Here is a 25,314-nt window from a genome sequence, read left to right on the forward strand (position 1 = left end):
GCGAGCGCGCAGCGCCGCCTGGTGTCCGTCCAGCCCCTGCCCAGGATGCGCAAAGCCCGCGAGACCTGGCACCGGGGCGGAGGTGCGGGGGGGCCGTCACGCCTCACCTGGCGCAGGTGCAGTCACCCGCCAGGGGAGGCCGCTCCAGGCTGCTGGCTGGAGGACGCACACACACGGGCGGTAGATAACGGAACAGCAGTGCCCCAGACCCCGTCCAACCTGCACGCCTCCACATCTGTCCCACATGTGCTAAAGCAGAAACAAGCTTTTTTTTTTTTTTTTTTTTTTTTTTTACAAAAATTGGACCACACTATGTAGAGTTTGCAATGTACGTTTTTTTGTTTCGCAAAATAGTTGATCATCTTTCCTTATTAGCACATATTGGTCTACTACATTGTTTTAACAGTATGAACAGAGGTTTTTGTTTGGGGTGTTTCGTTTTTATCGGAAAATCAGAAAAAAAGTTGTATTTATGTGTATTTACCTTATTTATTTTCTGTCTATCTAACCTGTCTGTCTATACCTCATCTATCATTCTAAAAACTCACTAATTTGTGTTTCTGGGGAGTATGCTTTAGGATTTTCCTGGGAGTGGGAGAAGAAAAATTTATTAGTGAAGAGAGTTGAATTCTTAGAAATCTCACATTTGGCTTCAAACTCAGTCTAGAGGACACATTGGCTTTAATTATAAAGCTTTTATATGCTTCCCATTTGCACAGTTCTTTTACATCATTCTGTTACGTGCTTGATTCTGCCAACAAAATGGAGAGACTTATAATTTTTAGATCAGGAAACTGAGCTCTGAGATACCAGAAGGTGGACACACAGTGTCTTTTCCAGGCCCTTAGAAATGATAGAAAACACACATACGCACTCTCCAAGACAAGAGTAGGTCCTGGAAGGGTGGAGACCAGCAGGATCCTGAAGAAGGAGACCCAGCCTGAAGGACCGCAGAGGACTTTTGCCAAGTGGGGTGGCGGCAACTAGCAAGCATACCCACCACACGCCCTCCTGGCGGTAGGTGACAGATCCAGAGTGACACCGTTCCCGGCACAGCTGCTGCAATGCACATAGGAGACTTTGGACTCGGCTGGGTCTGCATGGCACAAAGTGAGTAGACCTTTGGCGTCATCTCGTTAATCTGAGCACTGTGCATCAGGAAAGTGTATAATTCAGGATTAAGCATGATTTGCCTCCTTTTTCTCTTTTTTTTAAAAATTTTTATTTTTATTTATTTATGGCTGTGTTGGGTCTTTGTTTCTGTGTGAGGGCTTTCTCTAGTTGCAGCAAGCGGGGGCCACTCTTCATCGCGGTGCGCGGGCCTCTCACTGTCGCGGCCTCTCTTGTTGCGGAGCACAGGCTCCAGACGCGCAGGCTCAGTAATTGTGGCTCACGGGCGCAGTTGCTCCGCGGCATGTGGGATCTTCCCAGACCAGGGCTCGAACCCGTGTCCCCTGCATTGGCAGGCAGATTCTCAACCACTGCGCCACCAGGGAAGCCCAAAACTGACTAATTTTAAGTGTGCCATATGATAAGTTCTGATAAATGTGTAGAGTGTAACCAGCACCGCAAGCATGATATAGTGCTTCAAAAATTCGAACACACGTCGGGTTAAGAGGCAACCCTGCAATTCCACTCCTAGGGATATACCCAGGCGAAAGAAGACACATGTTCACATAAAAACTTCTGTACACATGTTCACGGCAGCACATTTTGTCCCCCCAAGAAGTTCCCTTGTGCCCTTCTGTAGGCGTTCCCTTCTCCCACCTCCTATACATGACAATCACTCGTTTGCTTTTGGTCACTATAGTTTTTGCCTTTTCTTGAATCTCATATAAATGGAATATAATAGTATGCAGTGTTTTGTGATTGGTTTCCTTTATTTAGCATAATTTTTTTTTAATTTGTTTATTTATTTTTGGCTGTGTTGGGTCTTCGTTGCTGTGCGTGGGCTTTCTCTAGTTGCGGCGAGCGGGGGCTACTCTTCGTTGCAGTGCAGGGGCTTCTCATCGTGGTGGCTTTTCTTCTTGTGGAGCACGGTCTCTAGGCGCGCGGGCTTCAGTAGTTGTGGCACACAGGCTTAGTTGCTCCGCGGCATGTGAGGTCTTCCCGGACCAGGGCTCGAACCTGTGTCCCCTGCATTGGCAGGCAGATTCTTAACCACTGCGCCACCAGGGAAGTCCCTAGCGTAAATATTTGAGATGCATCCATATTATTGCAGGCACCATGAGCTTGTTCCCTCTTATTGCTAAGTAGTATTCCATGAAATGAATGTACTGCAATTTGTTTACCCATTCAACAGTTGATGGACGTTTGGATTGTTTCTAGTTTTTGGTTATTATGAATAAAACTGCTGGGAACATGTGAGTAGGAGACTTGTGTGTATAGTAATGAAATGTACATTTTCATTTCTCTTCGATAAATACCTGAGAGGGATTGGTGAGTCAAACGACCAGCTGGTGAGTATGTATATTTTTAACTTTATAAAAACTGCAAAAAAAAAAAAAACAACTGCCAAACTCTTTTCTGATGGGTTTGAGAACGGGCTCTACCATTTTGCGTTCCCACAGTCACACGAACGAGGGCTCTGCTCTCTTCACATCCTTGTCAGCATCCTAGTCAGCGTAGTTTAAAAAATTTTAGGGCTTCCCTGGTGGTGCAGTTGTTGAGAATCTGCCTGCCAATGCAGGGGAAACGGGTTCGAGCCGTGGTCTGGGAAGATCCCACATGCCGCGGAGCAACTGGGTCCGTGAGCCACAACTGCTGAGCCTGCGCGTCTGGAGCCTGTGCTCCCAACAAGAGAGGCCACGATAGTGAGAGGCCAGGCCCGTGCACCGCGATGAAGAGTGGCCCCCGCTCACCACAACTAGAGAAAGCCCTCGCACAGAAACGAAGACCCAACACAGCCAAAAATAAATAAATAAATAAGTAAATTAAAAAAAAAAAAAATTTTAGCCATTCTATGGGTGGTGTAATGGTGTCCCATTGTGGTTTTAGCATGAGGATGAGTCATCCTTTTTTTTTTTTTTTTTTTTAATTTATTTATTATTTTTGGCTGTGTTGGGTCTTTGTTTCTGTGTGAGGGCTTTCTCTAGTTGTGGCAAGCGGGGGCCACTCTTCATCGCGGTGCGTGGGCCTCTCACTATCGTGGCCTCTCTTGTTGCGGAGCACAGGCTCCAGACGCGCAGGCTCAGCAGTTGTGGCTCACGGACCCAGTTGCTCCGCGGCATGTGGGATCCTCCCAGACCAGGGCTCGAACCCGTGTCCCCTGCATTAGCAGGCAGATTCTCAACCACTGCGCCACCAGGGAAGCCCCCATTGTGGTTTTAATCTGCATTTCCTTAAGATGTTAAGCATCTTTTCCTGTGTTTGCAATTTGTATATCTTTAGTGAAATGTCTAACCTCGTTTTTTTGTCCTGTTTTTTAGTTGGTTTGTTTTCCTTGTTGAGTTTTACGGATACAAGTCTTTTATCAGATATATATTTTGTAAATATTTTCTCCCAATCTGTGAGAGAAAGCAGTCTGCCTTGTTCCTGATTGCACAGTGAAAACATTCAGTCTTCACCAGTAAGTACAGTGTTTGCTGTGGGGTTTTTGGTAGCCGCTCTTTACCCAGTTGAAGAAGTTTCTTTCTATTCCTAGTTTGCTGAGAGTTCTTAACATGAATGGATGTTGAACTATGTCAAATACTCTTTCTGAATCTGTTGAGATGAACTTGTGTTTTCTCTTTTTGCATTTGTTAAGATGGTGAATTACATCAGTTGGTCTTGAATATTAAACCAACTTTGCATTCCTGCGATGAATTCCACTTGATCATAAGGTAATGTCCTCTATTTATTGCTAGATTTGGTTTTCTAAACTGTTTGTAAAGATTTTAATGTTTATGAGGGAAATTAGTCCGTATTTTTTTTCTTTGTAATGTCTTGTCTGGTTTTGGTAGCCAGGTAATGTTAGTCCCATAAATGAGATAGTAAGCATTCAACTCCTCTTCTGTTTTTTTTTTTTTTTTCCTCTTCTGTTTTTATGAAAAAAATTATCGTAGAATTTGTATTATTTATTCCTTATATATTTGGAAGAATTCATTGGTGAATTTTTTTTTTTTTTTTTTTTTTTTGGGCTGTTTTGGGTCTTCGTTTCTGTGCGAGGGCTTTCTCTAGTTGCGGCAAGCGGGGGCCACTCTTCATCGCGGTGCGCGGGCCTCTCATTATCGCGGCCTCTCTTGTTGCGGAGCACAGGCTCCAGACGCGCAGTCTCAGTAATTGTGGCTCACGGGCCCAGTTGCTCCGTGGCATGTGGGATCTTCCGAGACCAGGGCTCGAACCCATGTCCCCTGCATTGGCAGGCAGATTGTCAACCACTGCACCACCAGGGAAGCCCCTTGATTGTTTTTTAAGTGAGGTGAATTTACATACAGTGACACGCACAGGTGCAAGTGTGCAATTCCATGAGCGTTTTGACAAATACCCACACCTGAGTAACTAACACTCGATCTGCATGGAATAATTCCTTCATTCCAGAGAATTCTCTCTTGATGCCTTCCAGCTCAATCCCCCACACACCCCATACCACAGGCAACCACTGATTCTGAATTCAATCACCATGGACTGCTTTTGTCTGTTTTGAACTTCTATAAATGGAAACAGTTCGTAGCCTTTGTGTCTGTCTACTTTTGCTCAATATGCTTTTGAGAGTCATACACATTGCTGTTAGTTCCTTTTTACTGCTGTATAGAATTCCATTGTGAGGATATATCACAGCCATTTTCCAGTTGATGGGTGTTTCCAGTTTAGGGCTGTTACAAATAAAGATGCTACGGACATTCTCATAAGAGTCTCTCTGTAGACATATGTTTTCATTTCTCTTGGGTTAAAAAAACTAAGTGTGGTATTGTGGAGTTGTAGGGTAGGTATGTGTCTAAAAGAAACTGACAAATAGCTCTCCCAAAGTGGTTATGCTATTTTTATCCAGCAGTGTATGAGAGTTCCATTTGCTCAATAGCCTCATCTTTATTTGCTATCGTGAATCTTTAATATTAGCCATTCTAACGAGCACCAAGTGGTATTTCCTTGTGGTTTAATATGTATTCCCCTGATGACTAATGACTTTAAGCATCTTTTCAAACTGGCCAACCATATAGCTTCATTAGTGAAGTATCTTCTGCCTATTTTTTAATTGAGTGTTTGTCTTCTTATTGATTTGTAGGAGCTCTTTATATATTTTGGATATAAGTCTTTGTCGGATGTAGCACTGTCAATATTTTCTCCCAATCTGTGGTTGCTCTTTTCACCACATTAATGGTGTATTTTGATGAATCCAAAATATTAATTTTTCCTTTTGTATTTAGCACTTTTTGTATCATTTCTAAGAAATCTTTGCCTATACCAAGGTTCCAGAGATATTCTCCTATGCTTGCTTCTAGAGCTTTATAGCTTTACATTTAGGTGAACCACCTTGAATTAAATTTTGTGTAGTGAGATAAGGGTTGTACAGTGAGATGAGGGTTGAGTTTCTCTTTTCCATACATTTATCCACTAATTGCAGCACTGTTTTTTTTTTTTTTTTTTTTTTTTAATTTTTATTTATTTATTTATTTATGGCTGTGTTGGATCTTCGTTTCTGTGGGAGGGCTTTCTCTAGTTGTGGCAAGCGGGGGCCACTCTTCATCGCGGTGCGCGCGCCTCTCATTATCGCGGCCTCTCTTGTTGCGGAGCACAGGCTCCAGACGCGCAGGCTCAGTAGTTGTGGCTCACGGGCCCAGCCACTCCGCGGCATGTGGGATCTTCCCAGACCAGGGCTCGAACCCGTGTCCCCTGCATTGGCAGGCAGATTCTCAACCACTGCGCCACCAGGGAAGCCCAGCACTGTTTTTTTTAAAAGACTTTCCTTAGTGAATTGTCTTGAAATTTTTGTTGAATATCACCTGACTGTACACTTATGTGTCTAGGCCCTACATTTTGTTCCATCGATGTGTTTATCCTGAGTCTTAATTACTGTATCTTTTAGTAAAGCTTTAAATCACATAGTGTGAGTCCTCTGGCTTTGATCTTTTTAAGGGTTATCGTGACTATTCTACTTTGCATTTCCAAATATATCCATATGTCTGTATCAATATTGTACAAGATATTAGTTCTCTCCAAGTTGACCCAGTAGATTCCATTTAATCCCAATCCAAGTCCCAACACAACTTTAATAAATATATATTGACAACTATATCTATTTTAAAGTTGTGTTGGGACTTGGATTGGGATTAAATGGAATCTGTCGGGTCGACTTGGAGAGAACTAACATCTTTACAATATTTACCCTTCCAGTCCATTAACATGGTATATCTTTTCATTTATTTAGGTCTTTTAAAATTTCTCTCAGCAATGTTTTTGAATTTTCAGTGCACAGGTCTGACACATCTTAAATTTACTCCTATTTGATGTGTTCTTAATGCTATTGTAAGTAGTATTTTTACATTTTCCAATTGTTTGCTGTTAGAATTTGTTTTCTATTGATCTTGAGCTGTGACCTTGCTAAATTTGCTTACTTTCCTAATTGAAGAAAATAGATTCTTTTCAGGATTTATGTAAACAATCATAATTGCCTGTGAATAAATGTACTTTTCCCCTTCTTTTATTTTTCTTGCCTTACTGCCATGACTGGAACCTCCAGGACCATGCTGAGTAGGAGGGATGAAAGTGAACATCCTTGCCTTGTTTCCAATCTTAGAGGGAAAGCAATTAGACTTTCACTATTAAGGATGTTTTTTGCTGTAGGTTTCTTGTAGATGCCCTTTATCAGTTTGAGGAAGTTCCCTTCTATTCTTAGTTTGCCAAGGTATTTTATCATGAATGTTTTATTTTGTCAAATTTTTTCCTGCATCTATTGAGATGATCATTATGGCTTTTGTCCTTTATTTTGCTAATATGTTGAATTATATAGATTAGTTTTCAAATGTTAAATTAACCTTGTATTCCTGGAACAAACACCACTTGGTCATGCTATATTATCCTTTTAAAATATTACTGGATTCAATTTGCTAATATGTTGTCAGGAATTTTGTATCTATGTTCATGAGGAGAACTGATCTGTACTTTTATTTTCTTGTAAGATCACTGTCAGATTTTAGAACAGGGTCATGCTGGTCTCCTGAAGTGAGTTGGAAAGTGTCCTCCCCTCCTCTATTCTTCTGAAAGTTTCTATGGAATTTTAGTATTCCATCCTTAAGAGTTTGTTAGAATTCACTAATGAAATGAACTGGGCCTAGGATTTTCTTTGTGAGAAGGTTTTTGACTAAAGTCAACTTCTTAATAGATATAGGAATATTCAGATTTTCAACTACTTCTTGCATTGGTTTCATAAAGTTGTTTTTTTGTTGTTGTTTGTTTTTTGTTTTTGTTTTTTTTGCATAAAGTTGTTTTTTAAGAAATTTATACATTTCATCTAAGCTGTCAAGTATATTGCCATAAAGTTTTTCATGATATTCTTTTGATGGCTATAAGATATCATCTTCTGTCTCATTCGTGATATTGGTAACTTATGTTTGCTTTTTTTTTTTTCTTGATCAGTCTTGCTAGAGTGTACCTATTATTTTTAAGAACCAATTTTTGGCTTTGTTGATTCTGTTTTCCATTTCATTGATATTTGGTCTTATCTTTATTATTTCCTCCTTTCCTTGTTTTGGATTAAATGTTTTTATTTTCTATGTTCTTATAATGGAAATTCAGATTGTTGACTTTAAACCTTCTAGTAGAGGCATTTTAAAGCTATAATTTTTCTTCTGAGCACTGCTTTAGCTGCATCCCATAAATTCTGAGATATTGTGTTTTCACTGTCATTCAGCTGAAAATATTTTATAATTTCCCTTGTGATTTTTTTTTTTCTTAGACCCATGGGTTATTTGCAAGTATGTTGTTTAACTTCCAAGATCATTTTAATATGGAGATTTTTGTATAATTGTTGCTGTTGATTTTTTTAACAATTAATTAGAGATTTTTTTAAAATATAATTTATTTATTTATTTAGGCTGCACCAGGTCTTAGTTGCAGCATGCAGGATCTTTACTTGCAGCATGCACACTCCTTAGATGCGGCATGTGAACTCTTAGTTGCAGCACGCATGCGGGATCTAGTTCCCCGACCAGGGATCGAATCCAGGCCCCCTGCTTTGGGAGCGCAGTCTTACCCACTGGACCACCAGGGAAGTCCCTGAGTTCTAATTTAATTTTGGCATGGTCTGAGAACATTTTCTGTGACTTAAATCTTTTCCAACTTGTGGTCCAGCATACGGTCTAGCTTGATGAACACCCCACGTGCACTTGAAAAGAACGGATATTCTGCTATTGTTGGGCGTAGTGTTCTGTAATGTCAGGTCACATTGGTTGATAGTGTCGAATCTTTTATAGCCTTGATAATTTTTTGTTTGCTTGTTCTATCAGTTCCTGAGAGCAGTGTGTTAAAATCTCCAACGAGAGTGGATTTGTCTGTTTTCTCCTCCAGTTGTACCATGTTTGCATCACATGTCTTGAATCTCTATTACTAAATGCGTATACACATAGGATCATTATGTCATCTTGATGTGCTGACCTTCTCATCCTCGTGCACATCCCTGTTTGTTTCTTGTAAATATACCTTCAGTTGAAGTCTGTCTTGCCTGATATTAACAGCTCTACTAGACTTATGCTTATCATTTGCAGGGTATACGTTTTTCATCCTTTTGCTCTTATTCCATTAGCATTTTTATATTTAAAGTGCAGCTCTTGCAGATGACATGTAGTTGGCCTCTCCCCTGTGTGTGCTGGTCTCTTCTCTTATTCTAAGGATGCTTGTCTTTGGGTTCAGGACCATCTCATCATGAGATCTTAGTTACATCTGCAAAGCTCCTTTTGCCAAATAAGGTCACAATCAAAGGTTCCAGGGACTAGGACATGGACATATCTTTCTTCTTTTTTTATTTTATAAATTTATTTATTTTGGCTGCGTTGGGTCTTCGTTGCTGCACGCGGGCTTTTCTCTAGTTGCGGTGAGCGGGGGGGCTGCTCTTCATTGTGGTGCGCGGGCTTCTCATTGCAGTGGCTTCTCTTGTGGAGCACGTGCTCTAGGCGCGCGGGCCTCAGTCATTGTGGCACGTGGGCTCAGTAGTTGTGGCTCGAGGGCTCTAGAGCGCAGGCTCAGTAGTTGTGGCTCGAGGGCTCTAGAGCGCAGGCTCGGTAGTTGTGGTGCACGGACTTAGTTGCTCCGCGGCATGTGGGACCTTCCCAGACCAGGGCTCGAACCCGTGTCCCCTGCACTGGCAGGCGGATTCTTAACCACTGCGCCACCAGGGAAGTCCCTGCAAGAAATATGATACAAACATTTGCAGGCAGCAGCAACAGCAGGGCAACTCTGCCTGGTTTTCCAACTGTGCCCTCCCTAGTCACGTGGATAAAACACCTCTTCATCTTCCTAAGGAATCCCCTAGAAATGGACCAAAGTCATGCACTTGTAATTCAGATGTTACAATCACATCCAATACGAAGGTTGTCTTTGAGAACAACCAGTGCATTCGCATCTTCTGAGAGCAAATCATAAAAATATTCCCTGTGACCAGGGAGTGGGTTGAGCTTTTGATTGGCGTCGTGGAGCCGTGCCAGCCCCCAAACCAAGCCTTCTTGTCTATTGTCTGAAATACGGCTGGAGAGCTGAAGTTATATTAAAGTAAAGGAGCTTCTAGTTCAAGATAAAAACTTTTTTTTGGTACCAATTTAACTCCGGTTTCTAAAGCTGAGGTAGGGAAGGCATCATGGTCTGTGTAGTGAATTCTGGCTCATTTTGGGCCTTCCCACGACAAATCATTCATCGTGGAATCTCTCCAAAGCACAGAGGAAACACCGAAGGCATAAAAGTGCCCTTTTCATTTCCACAGACTCCACTGGCAAGATTCTTTTTACATAAATACAGAGCCATACACTTGCACCAGCCAATTTATTCCCCTTTTAACTCCATTGTTCACCTCTTTTTCCTCTTTTATATAAAGGATCATTTCCTAAAAGCCTCTGACTTTTCTGTACTCATTTCAGTTGCAATCACTGTCGAATAAGATCTTGGAAATTATCACCAAGAATAAAGGAAATGAAAAGTCTGCATTAAAGTAACTTGACAGGTGCTTAGAATGCATAAGAACAAATCCAAAATGATCCTGTATTAATTTTTTTCAGTGTTAATATTTTTCTTATTGAAGTATAGTTGATTTACAGTGTTGTGTTAATTACTGCTGTATAGCAGCAAAGTGATTCAGTTATACATACATACACACTTTTTAAAAATAATTCTTTTCCATATGGTTTATCATAGGATACTGAATACAGTTCCCTGTGCTATACCGTAGGACCTTGTTGTACATCCATTCTATATGTAATAGTTTGTATCTGCTAATCCCAAACTCCCCCTCCATCCCTCCCTCAACCCTCTGCCCCTTGGCAGCCACAAGTCTGTTCTCTGTGTCTGTGAGTCTGTTTCTGTTTTGTAGATAGATTCATTTGTGTCATATTTTAGATTCCACATATAAGTGATATCATATGGTATTTGTCTTTCTCTTTCTTACTTCACTTAGTATAATAATCTCTAGTTGCATCCATGTGGCTGCAAATGGCATTATTTCATTCTTTTATGGCTGAGTGATATTCCACTGTGTGTGTATGTATATATATATATATACCACATCTTCTTTATTCATTCATCTGTCGATGGACATTTAGGTTGTTTCCATGTCTTGGCTATTGTGAATAGTGCTGCTATGAACATTGGAGTGCATGTATCTTTTTGAATTAGAGTTTTGTCTGGATATATGCCCAGGAGTGGGATTGCTGGGTCATACGGTGCTTCTATTTTTAGTTTTGTAAGGACCCTCCATACTGTTCTCCATAGTGGCTGCATCAATTGACATTCCCACCAACAGTGTGTGTGTGGGGGGGGGGGGCTCCCTTTTCTCCACACCCTCTCCAGCATTTGTTATCTGTTGACTTTTGAATGTTGGCCATTCTGACCGGTGTGAGGTGGTACCTCATTGTTGTTTGGATTTGCATTTCTCTAATAATTAGTGATGTTGAGCAGTCCTGTATTATTTTAAAGCGCCGCCACCAGTTAATGTTGGATAAAGTAAGGAAACTGGACAGCAGTGTTTTGGTAAAAAAGAGAATTTATTACCAACGAGGTGAAAATATCTGGTTACATGTGGGTTGGAATGCAATAATTTATGTGGATTTCTGACAGACTTTTACTCTAACTTTTCATGTGTTTACAGAAGCAGAATTCCACCTTCTGCCATTTGCTGCTGGCCTAGTCTTCCTTCTAGAAGTCAGTCAGGGAACAACCCCCCCCCCCCCAGAAGGACAGACTCGGGGTGGGGGTGCGGATTAGGCCGCCTGGCTGCTCTCCGCAGCACAGTCTCAGAACGTTCCAAAATGCCAGTCAGTGATCAGACCCTCCAGAATGCTTAGGTTCTGCAGAGCCAGCCGGAGGCCCGGCCAAAGCTCTCACCTGGGAGGCACTGCAGATGCCTCTGAAGCCTGGCTGTGTGCTGGGGGCCTGACAGAGACCCTCACAGACCTCTCAGGGTGAGCGAGGTCCGGCGTGATGTCTGTCCAGGTCCCCAGAGCCCAGGGGGAGGGTCCGGCAGCCAGCCCCCTGTGGCAGAGCGCATCATGGGCCCATAGGGGACAGGCCTCGGGCCTTCACGCAGTGCAGCCGTGCCAAAACCTCCCTCGCCGACAATTAGGGGACGAGAGCTCAACGGTAATGGTAAAAATGTACAAAAGGTCCCTTTTGCAAATATTTATAGCTAGTAAGATAAGAGCATAGCTAGTAGTATCCTCAGTTAAATAATAAGGCACCATCTACATATACATACACGCTGTGCACCTAGGATGCAGATGCAGCGGAAACGGACACGAGTATCTGGTAAGGGTTTGTCTGTGCTATTTTAGATGGAATGCCGACCTTTGGTCAAAAAAAGTCTCTAGGTTTTTTCATTATAAAAAACGTTGCATTAGTTAAAAGGAAAAAACCCAGCGCTTGCGTCAGCTGGCCCAGCCCTGTCCAGACAGCCTCAACCCAGTGTTGTCCCCCTCCCTGGGCAGGCGCAAACCTGTTCAACCACAACGTGCTCATTTAAAATACACCCCTTCTCATGAGCTTTGCTGGGAACAAGAGGTCAGTGTCTGGCTGTCGGGCTCCTGTAAGTTAAGTCTGGTGCTTAGTATTTGGTGAGTGAGTGAAGTGGAGGAAAAGCAAGACCCGAGGTCTGCAGGTCACGGGTGCTCCGGCTAAACTGCTCCCGGATGGCCTGGTGCTGGCCCAGGTCGTGGTTCTGGAGCCGTCTAGACAGCACAGGGTGACTTCTCAGCAGAGTCTGCCTGACAGGCACCCCAGCCTGAAACGGTCCAGTTTAATCAGCTAAGTCCAGGAGAGAAAGTGCGACACTATCGGTCTCGTAACTGAGGCCAGAGAGCCAAACAGGCCCCCGCAGCAGGGCCCCCCCGGTGCCCCCCACCCCAGGCTCAGACCCGCCTTCTCTGGGGAAGCGCCAGGAGCCGGCAGGAGGCGCATCCCTCGCTCACAGGGCACATGCGCCCTCGGTTACTCGACCTTCCAGATGGCGATCTTCCCCTCCTCGCGGCCGGACCCGCTCAGCACGTATCTGTCCTCCGCGGAGCACAGGGTCTTCACCGTGTCCGTATGGGCCACCAGCTCCTTCTCCACCGTCTTCCTCTCGGCATCGATCACGTAGATTTTCCCCTTGGATCTCCCCTGCGACAGCCCTGTGCCGCCCACCCAGATCTGCTGAGGAGAAACGGGCACCGCACAAGCAGCCCACTCAGAGGAGTACGGTGCTCCCTCGGGCACCCTCTGACCCTCGTCCTTCCCGGCCAGGCCTTGATCAGCAGCCCCGGGGCCGCCTTACCTGCTTCTTCACCCTGATCATGCAGTTGATCTTGGAGCAGTCCTGCAGGTGGATCCTCTGCGGGGGCTGGGCGAGGTCCTGCAGGCTCCAGATGTAGATGTCGTCGTACCCGGCACAGGCCGCCCAGAGCTGCTCCTGCTAAAGCGGAACGGGTCACGACGCGGGTGGCGGCAGCCCAGTGGCACGGGGGCGCCGGCCCAACCTGACGCACTGGGTTACCTCGGGCACGAGCTGGAAACCCAGGAAGGAGGTGCTTATCTCTTTAAAGTTTTCACCGATCTTCAGTTCTTGATGAAGAAATCCAGCCGTGGTCAGGACCACGATACTGTTACCGGTACCTGCAGGACGGAAGAGGCAGCATGAGGGGCAGGCAGAGCGAACTCGGAGCACAGGGATGAAAGCGCCGTGAGGGCCGCAGTGTGACCGGCAGTGTGACCGGCGGGGCCACGGCTCCCGTACCACGTCTGACCGTGGTGTTGGCATCTGTAACCAGCTGCCCCGTGGCGCCTTCGCCTTTTCTCGTGGGGACACTCAGACCATTAGCCCCATTTTTACCGACGAGGAAACGGCTGGAGTCCAGCGCCCTCTCCTGAGGCTTTCGGAACCCTTCCTGCCACGGTTATTTGGCATTTCCTATCACTTGAGGCCACGGCGTCTGCTACCCCTGGCGGTGAGGATTAGAACTCTAGGTGACGGTGCCCCGCCATGGGATACATCTCTCTGTTTAAGCTCCTCTCTGTCTCTTTCTATTACTCACTCCAGCAAACCAAGAGTTTCCACATCATGAGAGCTACAGGTCATCAAAATTAGTACAGCAGGGAGGAGGTGAGATCAAGGCTACAGGGGAGACGGAGTCAGGTTCAAGGAAAGGTGAAGAGCTGCAGGGCTGTCCTCTCCTGGCTTTTATTGCCTGCGTCCTCCACCTCCCGCCCTGTGCTGAGGCCACCAGGACAGGAGGACACAGCCCTGCCCTCAGGCAGTGCCATCTGGCTCCAGAGGGAGGGGGTACAAGTCCCCAAGGTAGGCTCTGGCTTCCTGTCATGGTGGGTGGACTCCAGGTCCACAGAGAAATGACCCCTCTGTCCTTGGCTGCCCTCAGGACTCGGAAGCTCAGCTGGGTTCTCAGTCACAGGTGGCGAGAGCCCGCCCATACCTCTCTTTCCTGCCTGAGACCTGATAAGCAAACCCCAGCATCCCTCCTTTTATCCCGAGATGCCGCTATCCACTTGGACTAATTAACAGGGCCCCTAGGATGCCGCTGCCTGTTAGCAAGACCTGCGTGGCAGGAAGTCCTGCCAAGAGGCGCTAATGCCCCCGGGGGCATGCCGACGAGCACGCTCACTGCCCCCAGGCAACACTGCACAGGGCGGAGTTCACAGCGACCCTGCCTGTGCGAGCACGTAAGGGACCTGCTGCACACGGAGCGAGGGATGGGGGCGACAGATGTGGGTGAGACCGATCACTGCCCTCGAGGTGGGCCAGGTACCCAAAGGGAAGGCGCCCCTGCCGTGGGCGGTGGAAGGGAGGAGGACCTGGGGAGAGCTTTGTCCACGAGATCCGGGGAAGCGGTCCTCTGGGGTAACTGTCACCAACCCTCACACTCACGGACGCTCCAAGGCCCACTTTCTGCCTCTCGCATCTCCCAGCCGTCAGCGTGCTCTCCTGTGGGAGGGATGGTATTTCCATCTCACTTTTCAGATGAAGAAACAGAGACTCCAAGAGTGCAGGGGACCAGCCCAAAGTGACCAGTCATCGGTGACAACGCCTGGATTTGAACCTGAATGCACACGGAGGCTGCAGCCTGAACCACAGGCGTGCCAGCAACATCACAGAGCAGACCTCCGACCACAGGGAGCAGGAACGGGGTCCGCTCCCTCCCAGAAATGTCAGGCCTGGGGGAGGGGCAGCGCTGCAGTAAAGGCAGCTTCCATCCAGACGTAGGGAAGGCACGCAGGGTCTGAAATACTGGGACGGAAGTAGAAAGGGAAGCCGGGGACCCTCAGGCTCACCTCGCCAAGGGCCTGGGGAGGAGTCAGAGGCGTCGCCTGTCCCCCACCACACACACACCCTCAGGCCACACCTCAGTGCCCACGGACCACAGCTGATGAGTGACCAAGGCTTTAGCTGCTATCCTTGTTTAGATAAAGACTTGGAACAACACTTCACAGCAAACACTCTCTTTTACCCAAAGAAGCCCTGCTTTCCTCTTGTCCTTTTCTCATTGTTGTTAAATAGGAAAACTACTTACTGTACTTGTTAAGTTGAAAAATAAGAGGGATTCCATCCTGAAAACAAGGTTATCCGTCCTCATTCTAATCTGTTATGTCTCTCACTATATTTAACAGGCAACTTTTGGTCCAAAATGCATCCATGGATGGACACACACACATCTGACAGTCACTGGAGATTAACCAAAGCTGAGGGATACGGTCTTTGAAAGAAAAGAAAGAAACTCAGTGAGCTGCACAGTTACCTGGGTTTCCTCTGAGGGGACTTCCCGGCTCTCTGTGGGGCACTGAGGGATAAAAATTCTAGCAGTACGTAGCAGGCCATCTTGGTTGAGGGTATAGTTTGGGGCTGCCGCTGCCAATGTGGCTGGAAATAGAGGGGGGATATCCTCCAAATGAGGGATCCCCAAAATGCATGTATAAATTCTCCTCAAATCCTTGGCTGACTCCCAAACTGTGTATAAATAGCAGAACTGGAACATTCAAGACCTGAAAAGAGATTTCACAGCTCCCCAGGGCTACAGAGATAAGAGTTCAAAGTTCTAGCTCATCCCTGTAGGAAAGGCTTGGTATATACCTTGGGCAAGTTATATACCTCGAAACCCTAAAAGGGCCATGCTGTAAGAACAAAGACCACATACCAGGACTAAGGTCAAAACTGAAATATACTCACCCTAGAAAAGCCTAAAACCAACCCTCTCCACAGGATCAAGGTGATCTGCCAGTAATTTAATGACCTTCTAGAACAAGACTTAAGGATATAGTCCAGAGTCTCCTCAGCGTGTCATTAACAATATCCAGGATGCAGTGAAAAGTACTACACATGTGAAGCTTGAAGATGCGACTAAAAACCAACAGGAAACACAGTAGACAGAAGCAGACCCACAGATGATCCAGTATGCAGCAGACAAGGACTTTAGACCAACAATTACAAATATGTTTTAAAACTTAGAGAAAGATATGGAGAGGATGAGTGAAGAATATAGGATTTAGGAGAGAAAATCAAAGTTCTTTATAAAATAAATGGAAGTTCTAGAACTAAAATGAAAATTTGCTGGATAGGTTTAACTGCAGACAGGACACAGAAGAAGAAAGGTTCAGGTCTTAGCCAGACTAAAGCACACAAGAAAAAGAAGGAAAAAATTATAGCAGTTCCTGAGACCTGTGGGACATTATCAGATGGTCTAACTAATATTATAATTATATATAATTATAATATATATATTACTAATATATAATATATAATTAGAATCCCAGAAGACACGGAGAGAGAGAATGGGCAAGAGAAATATTGGAAGAGGTAATGGTTAAGTTTTCCCCAAATTCAAGAGAGTAAACTGCAAGCAAGATAAACACAAAGCTCTTCACACCCAAGCACACTGTAGTCCAACTCATGCAAACCAGAGACAGAATCTTAAAAGCAGCTACAGAAACCACATTATATTCAGCAGAACAGTGGGAATGACGGCAGACCTCCCATCAGGAACAAGCTAAGCTGCAAGACAATGGAATGATATTTCTAATGTGCCGGGGAAAAAAAAAAAAACTATCAGCCTAGAATCTGTTTACGACAGACTCATATGATAAGAAATACTACAGGAAATTCTTAAGGCTAAGGGGCAATGATGCAAGATGGAAACCTGGATTTTAAGAAGGAGTGAAGCTCAACCAGAAATGGTAAATATATGGGCAAAAATAATTTTTTCCTTAATTTCTTTGAAAGACCATTGAGTACTTAGGCAAAATTTTTAAAAATAGGTTTATCACAATCATAGAAATAAAACACTGCATTTAACAACAATACGAAAGGGAGAGAAAGAGGTAAATGGAATTAATTTTACTGCTGTGCTCTGTGTCCATTATACATGAAGTGGTGTGTAACGGTTATTTAAAGTAGATTGTGAGAAGGTAAGGTTGCACATTGAAATCCATAAAGCAACCACTAAAAAGTGGAACAAAAAACACAGAGCTAGGGACTTCCCAGGCAGCCCAGTGGTTAAAACAACACACTTCCACTGCAGGGGGCGTGGGTTCGATCCCTGGTTGGGGAACCAAGATCCCACATGCTGCGTGGCACGGCCCCCTCCCCCCCCCAAAAAAAACCGAACATAGAGCTAAAAAGACAATAAAGAAGATGAACTTGAATTTAAGAGCAGTCTAAAAGGAGGCAGGAAAGGAGGAACAAAAGAAAAAAGTACAGATGTGAAAAATGGAAAAAAAAAATCAGTAGGGTACACTCAACCATGTGATTAATTGCCTTGAAAGTGAGTAGACTGATCGGCACAGGATATGAATAGACATTTCTCTGAAGAAGACACAGAGATGGCAAGTAGTCCATGAAAAGATGCTCTACGTCATTAGCCATCGGGGAAATGCAACCAGAGCCACAATGAGATGCCACTTCACGCCCACTAGGATGATTACGATAAAAAAAATAGATACTAACAAGTTCTGCTGAGGATGGGGAGGAACTGGAAGCCTCATGTACATACCGCTGGTGGGGATATAAAACGGTGTGGCAGCTTTGGAAAAGAATGACAGGAGAGCTGATAACCAAGCTGTAGCATTCACGCAATAAAAAGAATGAGCTATTGCTACTCAAACACTGTGGATGAATCCTAAAAACATCATGTTGCCTGAACTGAGCCAGATGAAAAGAACACATGCTGTAGAGCCCATTTATAGAAAGCTCAGGAACAAGCAAAACAAATCCATAACAGAATTCAGAAGTTGTTTCCCTCGAGTGGGGGCCACCTGGAAAGGGGCACAGAGGGACCAGTAGCGGTGATGGAAATGTTCTGTGTCTTGATTGTCGGGTGGTTATGTGGTGTATACTTTCGTCAAGACACAACAAACTGAACAGTACAGTACAGGCACAAAAACAGAAATGTAGATCAATGGAACGGGATAGAGACGCCAGAGATAAACCCACGCACCTATGGTCACCTAATCTATGACAGGGGAGGCAAGAATATACAATGGAGGAAAGCCAGTCTCTTCAATAAGTGGTGCTGGGAAAACTGGACAGCTACATGTAAATCAATGAAATTAGAACATTTTCTAACACCATACACAAAAATAAACTCAAAATGGATTAAGGACCTAAATGTAAGGCCAGACACTTTTTATAAAACTTTCAGAGGAAAACACAGGCAGAACACTCTTTGACATAAACTGCAGCAAGATCTTTTTTGACCCACCTCCTAGAGTAATGAAAATAAAAAAAAATAAACAAATGGGATCTAATGAAACTTAAAAGCTTTAGCACAGCAAAGGAAACCATAAACAAAAAAGACAACCCTCAGAATGGGAGAAAATATTTGCAAACGAAGCAACCGAGAAGGGATTAATTTCCAAAATATACAAACAACTCATGCAGCTCAATATCAAAAAAAACAAATAACCCAATCAAAAAATGGGCAGAAGATCTAAATAGACATTCCTCCAAAGACATACAGATGGCCAAAAAACACATGAAAGACGCTCAGCATCACTCATTATTAGAGAAATGCAAATCAAAACTACAATGAAGTATCACCTCACACCACTAAGAATGGCCATCATCAAAAGATCTACAGGGCTTCCCTGGTGGCGCAGTGGTTTAGAATCTGCCTGCCAATGCAGGGGACACGGGTTCGAGCCCTGGCCCAGGAAGATCCCACTCGCCACGGAGCAACTAAGCCTGTGCACCACAACTGCTGAGCCTGTGCTCTAGAGCCTGTGAGCCACAACTACTAAGCCTGTGCTCTAGAGCCTGTGAGCCACAACTACTGAGCCCTCATGCCGCAACTACTGAAGCCTGCTCACCTGGAGCCCGTGCTCCACAACAAGAAGCCACCGCAATGAGAAGCAGCCCGCGCACCACAACAAAGAGTAGCCCCCGCTCGCCGCAACTAGAGAAAGCCCACGCGCAGCAACGAAGACCCAACACAGCCAAAAATAAATAAGTAAATTAATTAATTTTAAAAAATCTACAAACAATAAATGCTGGAGAGGGTGTGGAGAAAAGGGAACCCTCCTATACTGTTGGTGGGAATGTAAATTGATACAACCACTATGAAGAACAGTATGGAGGTTCCTTAAAAAACTAAAAATAGAACTGCCATATGACACAGCAATCCCACTCCTGGGCATATACCCAGAGAAAACCATAATTTGCAACAAGATACATGCACCCCAATGTTCACTGCAGCACTATTTACAATAGCCAGGACATGGAAGCAACCTAAATGTCCATCAACAGAGGAATGGATAAAGAAGATGTGGTACATATATACAATGGAGTATTACTCAGCCATAAAAAAGAACAAAATTATGCCATTTGCAGCAATATGGATAGACCTAGAGATTGTCATACTGAGTAAGTCCGAAAGAGAAAGACAAATACCATATGGTATCACTTACATGTGGAATCTAAAAGAAAAGGTACAAATGAACTTATTTACAAAACAGAAGTAGAGTCACAGATGTAGAAAACAAGCTTATGGTTACCAGGGGATAAGGGGGGCAGGGATAAATTGGGAGATGGGATTGACATATACACACTACTATATATAAAATAGATAACTAATAAGAACCTACTGTATAGCACAGGGAACTCTACTCAATATTCTGTAATGGCCTATATGGGAAAAGAATCTAAAAAAAAAAAAGTGGATATATATATATATATATATATATATATATATATATAACTGATTCACTTTGCTGTAACCTGAAATTAACACAACACTGTAAATCAACTATACTCCAATAAAACTTTAAAAAAACCACAACAAACTGTACATACATTTTGTGCATCTCATCATACGTAAAACATGCTTCAATTTAAAAAAAGTGTTCATGGCCATCACCCATGTTACCTGGCACACACCAGGGAAGACTTCAAAGTGCAGGCAACCTCTGCGGTAATGCTCAGAAAATGCAGAACCCACGCCACCAGGCACAGCGTCTGCACCTCCCCGTCACACCCCAAAGTGCCCCCCTCAGACCCATAGACGTCCCCGCCCGAGGTCTGTGCTGGGAGGGGCAGAGGGGAGCACACAGCGTGGCTGGGGAGACGTGACCCGCACGCAAACAACTGGGCCACAGAGGGCTGCCGGGAGGAGCGGCAATGGCCCCCCCGGGCACAGCGAGAGCAGAGACGAGGAGCAGAGGGGAGGCCGCACAGGGAGTAGCGGCACCGGGGATGTAACAAACTCAGGAGGGATGTGGGGAGCCGGGTGCATCAGGAAGGAACCAGGGTTTCACAGTCAAAGTTGGAAACGCGTGTGGCAGAGGAAAGGGGCGTTGGCTCCCCTGCCGTTGCCTTTTCCTGGCTTAGCCAGGAGCCAAGGGCAGGGACCAGGCACTTACAGCACCAGAGGCGGCCGCCGTGCAGTCTGATGGCCGAGAGCCCGTCGCCCGGCAGCTGGAACCTGCTGGTCACCCGCAGGGAGCTCGCGTTCCAGGCCAGGACTGTCCCGTCCGCGCTGCACGAGTACACAGTGCTGCGGGGAGAACACGCGTGCAGGCGCTTAACTGTGGCCCTGAGAACACCGTGTGCCTTTTCAGGTTCCCACCAGGTAAAGCATCCACAACACGGCCAGTGAGAGACGCCAGTGCCGTCAGGGTGGCGGGTTTCTGAGCGCCCCCCGCCCACCCCGGCACCTCCGACACGGCTACTGGCTCCGCCAGGAATTGTGAACAGAACCGTAAAGGACTGTTAACTAAAATCCACCCCTCCCGCCAGGGGCCGGGAATGGCACACGCCCCCTCCAAGCTCAGGTCCAAGGATCAGCGTCAGTGACTGGCGGCTGCGGGGAGGTGGGCTCAGCTAGCGCCGTGCACGGCCCTTCCACCACCTGATGGTGTGTCATCTTCACGTGAGGGCCTAAGCCCACCCGCCTGAGGACAGGCGGCACCCCTGAAACTCGGGGCACAAGGGGATGGGGGTGGCACAGAGGGAAGCGGCAGAAAAGCTTAGGAGCCGTGGCCACCTGCACCCAGGGCTGGGGCTGCCCGTTCAGGGTGGGTGACCTCAGCATACCTCACACACCCACTGAGCCCCGCTTCCTCACAGAGGGAAACGGGGACCCTGCCTCGTTCTCACGTCTCCCCTGGGCACCTGCTGTGTCCAGGCCCTGTCCCAAGCACGGGACACGGCAGAGAGCAGGACAGACACGGGGCTGCCCTTGGGGGGCTGGCATTCTTAACGTGCTAAAGCCGGTGAAGGATGAGGTAAATACATCTTACAGGCTGAACTGTGTCCCCCCAAAAAATATGTTGACATCCTAGCCCCCCAACACCTCAAAATGCCACCTTATTTGGCAGTAGGGCCTTTACAGAAGTAGTTAAATGCCGCTAATAGTGTGGACCCCCATCCAACATTGACCAGTGTCCTCATAAGGGGACATTTGGACACGGGCACACAGGGGATTCCGTGAGAAGACACGGGATTAGGGTGATGCGTCTACAGGCCCAGGATGGCAGGCAAACACCAGAGCCAAAGAACAGGCAAGGAAGGCTGGGTGCCAGCTGCTACAAGCACCCCACGCATGCTGGACTCGGTCTCCAGCAGAGGCCGCTTCTCTGCACCCATGATGACCCCACCACACAGGAATGTCCCCGACTCACCTTCCAGACCCGCTTCGCTCCCCCTGCCCAGCCCGGGCCCTGCAGGCCATGGCCCACAGCCATGGGAACCCTTCCCTCTGGGACCCCTGACCCACGCAAGAGCCAGATGGCCCCTCCTCCCAGGGGAGCCTGGCCGGACCTGGGTGCCTGCGCTCGGTCCTGCACGACCAGACCCGTGACGCTGGAGCGGTGGTCCGTGAGCTGCTTGTTGCAGGACATGCTGTGGACGTTGATGATGTAGATGACCGAGTCCTCCGAGCCGACCCACACCTGGCTTTGCTCCGCCATCACCATGCAGTTCTGAGGGGGCCGAGGAGAGAGCAGGAGAGCAGTCAGTCCCCCATGTTCCCGGCAGTCGGTTCTGTCCTGTACGCTCACAGCCAGGCTGAGCCGCCGCTCAGGGACCGACAGGCTTAGGGTCCTGCCGGCCTCTGGTCACGCTCTTGTCATTCGATCAACACATCATCTTGCTGTGTGTTCCTGTTTAAGGATGCCTCTGACCCTTGAACGACAGGTTTGAACTGCATGGGTCCACATTTTCTCTGTAAAGCACATTCCAGCCTCTGGCACCTCAGCTCTATACTAGGGCACCATGTTAAACAGCAAAATCATGATAAAAAGCACAAAAATGCGAAGAACATGGCACTAGATAGGCCGTGAAAAGGACACCTGTCTACGGTTTGAGCTGAACCAAGAAGGCAGAGTCGCCTTGCTTGACCTCGGCTGGGAACATGCACACAGCTCCCATTTCTCCCTCCTCTGTAGACGTGCATGTCTGTGGAGAACCATGAAAGCGCCATAAGTTTCTGCTCTGGAGCTACAAATAAATTTTAGCGGGTAGCTAAGTTTGCAAATATGGAACCTGCAAATAATGAGGACAGACTGTATATTAGCAACAAATAAAATGCCAGTGCTCTTGCAACTAAGAGAGCGCTCTCGGGGATTCCAGCTTAGCAAGGTCAATGCCAGTGACTATCTTTAGACTTTCTGAAATTAGAAATTAAGGACTAAAACACTGAAGAGTTATAAAAGCCACATAAACGTGTGAAACGCAAATGTGTCTGCCTGTACATCTCAAAAAACCCGATCGCATCCCTAAAAAAGTGTTCCCTAAACGTTTCCTGAGCGGTGTCCGACTTTATCCATGATACGGGCAACATTTTACTGGTAACCGAACAAGGGTCTCAGATTGTCAGATCCAAGCAGATTTCAAAGAGCACAGTTACATCACCGTGGAGGGGCTGAGGCTAGATCTAATCCTGTATAATCAGTACCGCTGGTGCTTACTGTTTGTTACTTATCTTCGTCAGAAGAAAGAGCTCATAAAAAGTGATAGCTTTAATTTTACCAACAAACATTCTTATAAGTTAGAAAAAGATGCTACCTTGCTAATTTCAGAATTAATCATTTAAAAAAGCCCTTTCTTTTGAGGCATCTACCTGTGAATTGTTGTAACATTTTAGTAAAATGTCTTTCTTTAGTGGCCCAAAGATATCTTAGATAAACCACTTGGAACTTCAAATTTCAGAGGAGGCAGCATTTTCTGGAGGTAATTGCCCCAGTTTCTGTCTTGTTGAAACAGTACAAAATATCCCTGTGAAACCAGTGGGAAGACATTTTCACATAATTGGATAACTTTCTGCTTTAATTAAATGCTACCTGGCCTAACTGGGGAGCAGTGCAGCCACATGATTTTATTTTCACAAGGATTTTAAAAGTTATTCTATTATTAAACAGTCTTTGAAATGCTTGTAACTAAGAATCAACAGGAAAAAAATTAAATTTTAGAATAAGAGTGAAGTCCTTAATTTCTCCTCCTTGTTTTTCATTTCATCTAAAGCGTTATTAGACTTTTGTAATATTTTACTTTAATGTGTCTTGGATCCCGTTCCTTTATCACCTGAGGCTCATTATTTGAATGCGGGGGAAAATGGTTTAGCAACTTCTTTAGAATGATCCCGCACCCTCTTGGCAACATATATTTGAATTCACAGTATTTCTGTTTCACCCCAGTTTTGAAAGCATAGATTGTCACATTATCTTCAGATGGTGGAATGTGGCCATCAAAGTTGATGATACTAAGTAATGAGGAACACTTAGGTACGTAAACTTCACTACACCATGCCTTTTACATTAAACGTGAAAAAAGAAGTTTTGTGTTAAAGGAGTTGGCCTGAGGATTTTCCTAGCAAGAACCCCTTGGGACAACGGCTTCTTTTGTGCCCTCAGAGGGTCTTGAACAGGATGAAGCCCAACAAGGAGTAGGTGTGACAGCATTTTGAACAGTAGGGTGGTATCGCCAAAGATACCTGGAGTGCCGAGTTAAAAGGCAGCCCCACCGGAAAGGAGCCACTGATCGCCCCTCAGCTGGAAACACGAATTCACACGACCCGTTCCAGGCGTGGAGGCCCTGGGGCACATGGCTGACATCACGTAGTACAGAAATAAGAAATGATTTTCAAAGGGCTGTGCAAGGCCTTGAGAAGTCTCCAAAAACCAGGGGGCTGATCCTGGTGGCACTGAGGGCTACAGACCTAAAACTTGACCTCGGGTTTGTAGGGGTGGGGTGAGGTTGTGTTTGCATGAATATAACTTTTTTTTAAAATTTATTTATTTATTTATTTTTGGCTATGTTGGGTCTTCGTTGTGGTGCACGGGCTTCTCATTGCAGTGGCTTCTCTTGTTGAGGAGCACGGGCTCTAAGCGTGCGTGGGCTTCAGTAGTTGTGGCTTGCGGGCTCTAGAGCACAGGCTCAGTAGTTGTGGTGCACGGGCTTAGTTGCTCCGTGGCATGTGGGATCTTCCAGGACCAGGGCTTGAACCTGTGTCCCCTGCATTGGCAGGCGGATTCTTAACCCCTGGGCCACCAGGGAAGTCCCTTAACTTTCTTTTAATTAAATAAAGTTGACTAGGCTATCAGTCTAAAAGCTCAAAGAATTGAGGTTTCTCAACCACGAAATAACTATAATATCATGCAGATTTGACTTAAATGGTTCTTAGTTTTCAAACCCAAATGTGTTAAAATGATTCTAGTGTCTGCTTTCAGTGACTGACAATGTAAATGTGAGACTACCACACTGCCCTTTCCATGACTGAAATCCTGTTTTAGATTTCAGAGCAGGGGGTTGGTTAAAGCCGTTATCTGCTCACTTAAAGAACATTTAAGTGAAGGATGGAACAAGCTTACATTTTAAAACTCGAGATAAAAATCAAAGCCCTCCGACTTGCAGGATTCAGTGACGCCGTGGGATTCGTGTGTCCCGCTGCCTATACAGGTGGACGTGTTCAGTTTCCAAAATCACAGGTTAACCCGGAAGCTAACTGAGTACCGTGCACGTTCGTTCACTCACCAGTTTAGAAGTGCCCACTTTAAAGCAGTGCTGGTGAACCGTCCAGGAGGAAGCATCAAACACGACCACCTTGCCTTCGTTCAGGGCGCACCATAATTTGGGGTGAGCGTCCTCAACTTTTTCTGCTGGGTCAAGATGCCCTAAAGAGGAAAGCAACCCGAAATGGTGAAACCCTCTGCTGCATCAGCACGTGGTTC

The 25,314-nt window shown here is 45.7% G+C and overlaps 1 protein-coding gene across 5 annotated transcripts in view; it reads right to left on the reverse strand.

Moving 5' to 3' along the window:
- Positions 1 to 11,153: 11,153 nt before the first annotated feature.
- The window catches only part of DENND3 (DENN domain containing 3), a 61,314-nt gene continuing 47,153 nt past the window's right edge, over positions 11,154 to 25,314 (reverse strand). For 2 of the 5 annotated variants that reach the window (XM_036829927.1, XM_036829923.1), the window contains exons 18-23: positions 25,118 to 25,257; positions 21,908 to 22,068; positions 20,509 to 20,642; positions 13,145 to 13,263; positions 12,926 to 13,063; positions 11,154 to 12,804 (exon numbers count right to left, since the gene is read on the reverse strand). In XM_036829927.1, coding sequence (XP_036685822.1) covers positions 12,601 to 12,804; positions 12,926 to 13,063; positions 13,145 to 13,263; positions 20,509 to 20,642; positions 21,908 to 22,068; positions 25,118 to 25,257 — 896 coding nt within the window. In that variant the 3' untranslated portion in view covers positions 11,154 to 12,600. The other 3 variants (XM_036829926.1, XM_036829924.1, XM_036829928.1) reach the window with 3 other exon arrangements.

This window comes from Balaenoptera musculus, chromosome 17 (assembly GCF_009873245.2).
Source record: "Balaenoptera musculus isolate JJ_BM4_2016_0621 chromosome 17, mBalMus1.pri.v3, whole genome shotgun sequence".
Taxonomy (NCBI): domain Eukaryota; kingdom Metazoa; phylum Chordata; class Mammalia; order Artiodactyla; family Balaenopteridae; genus Balaenoptera; species Balaenoptera musculus.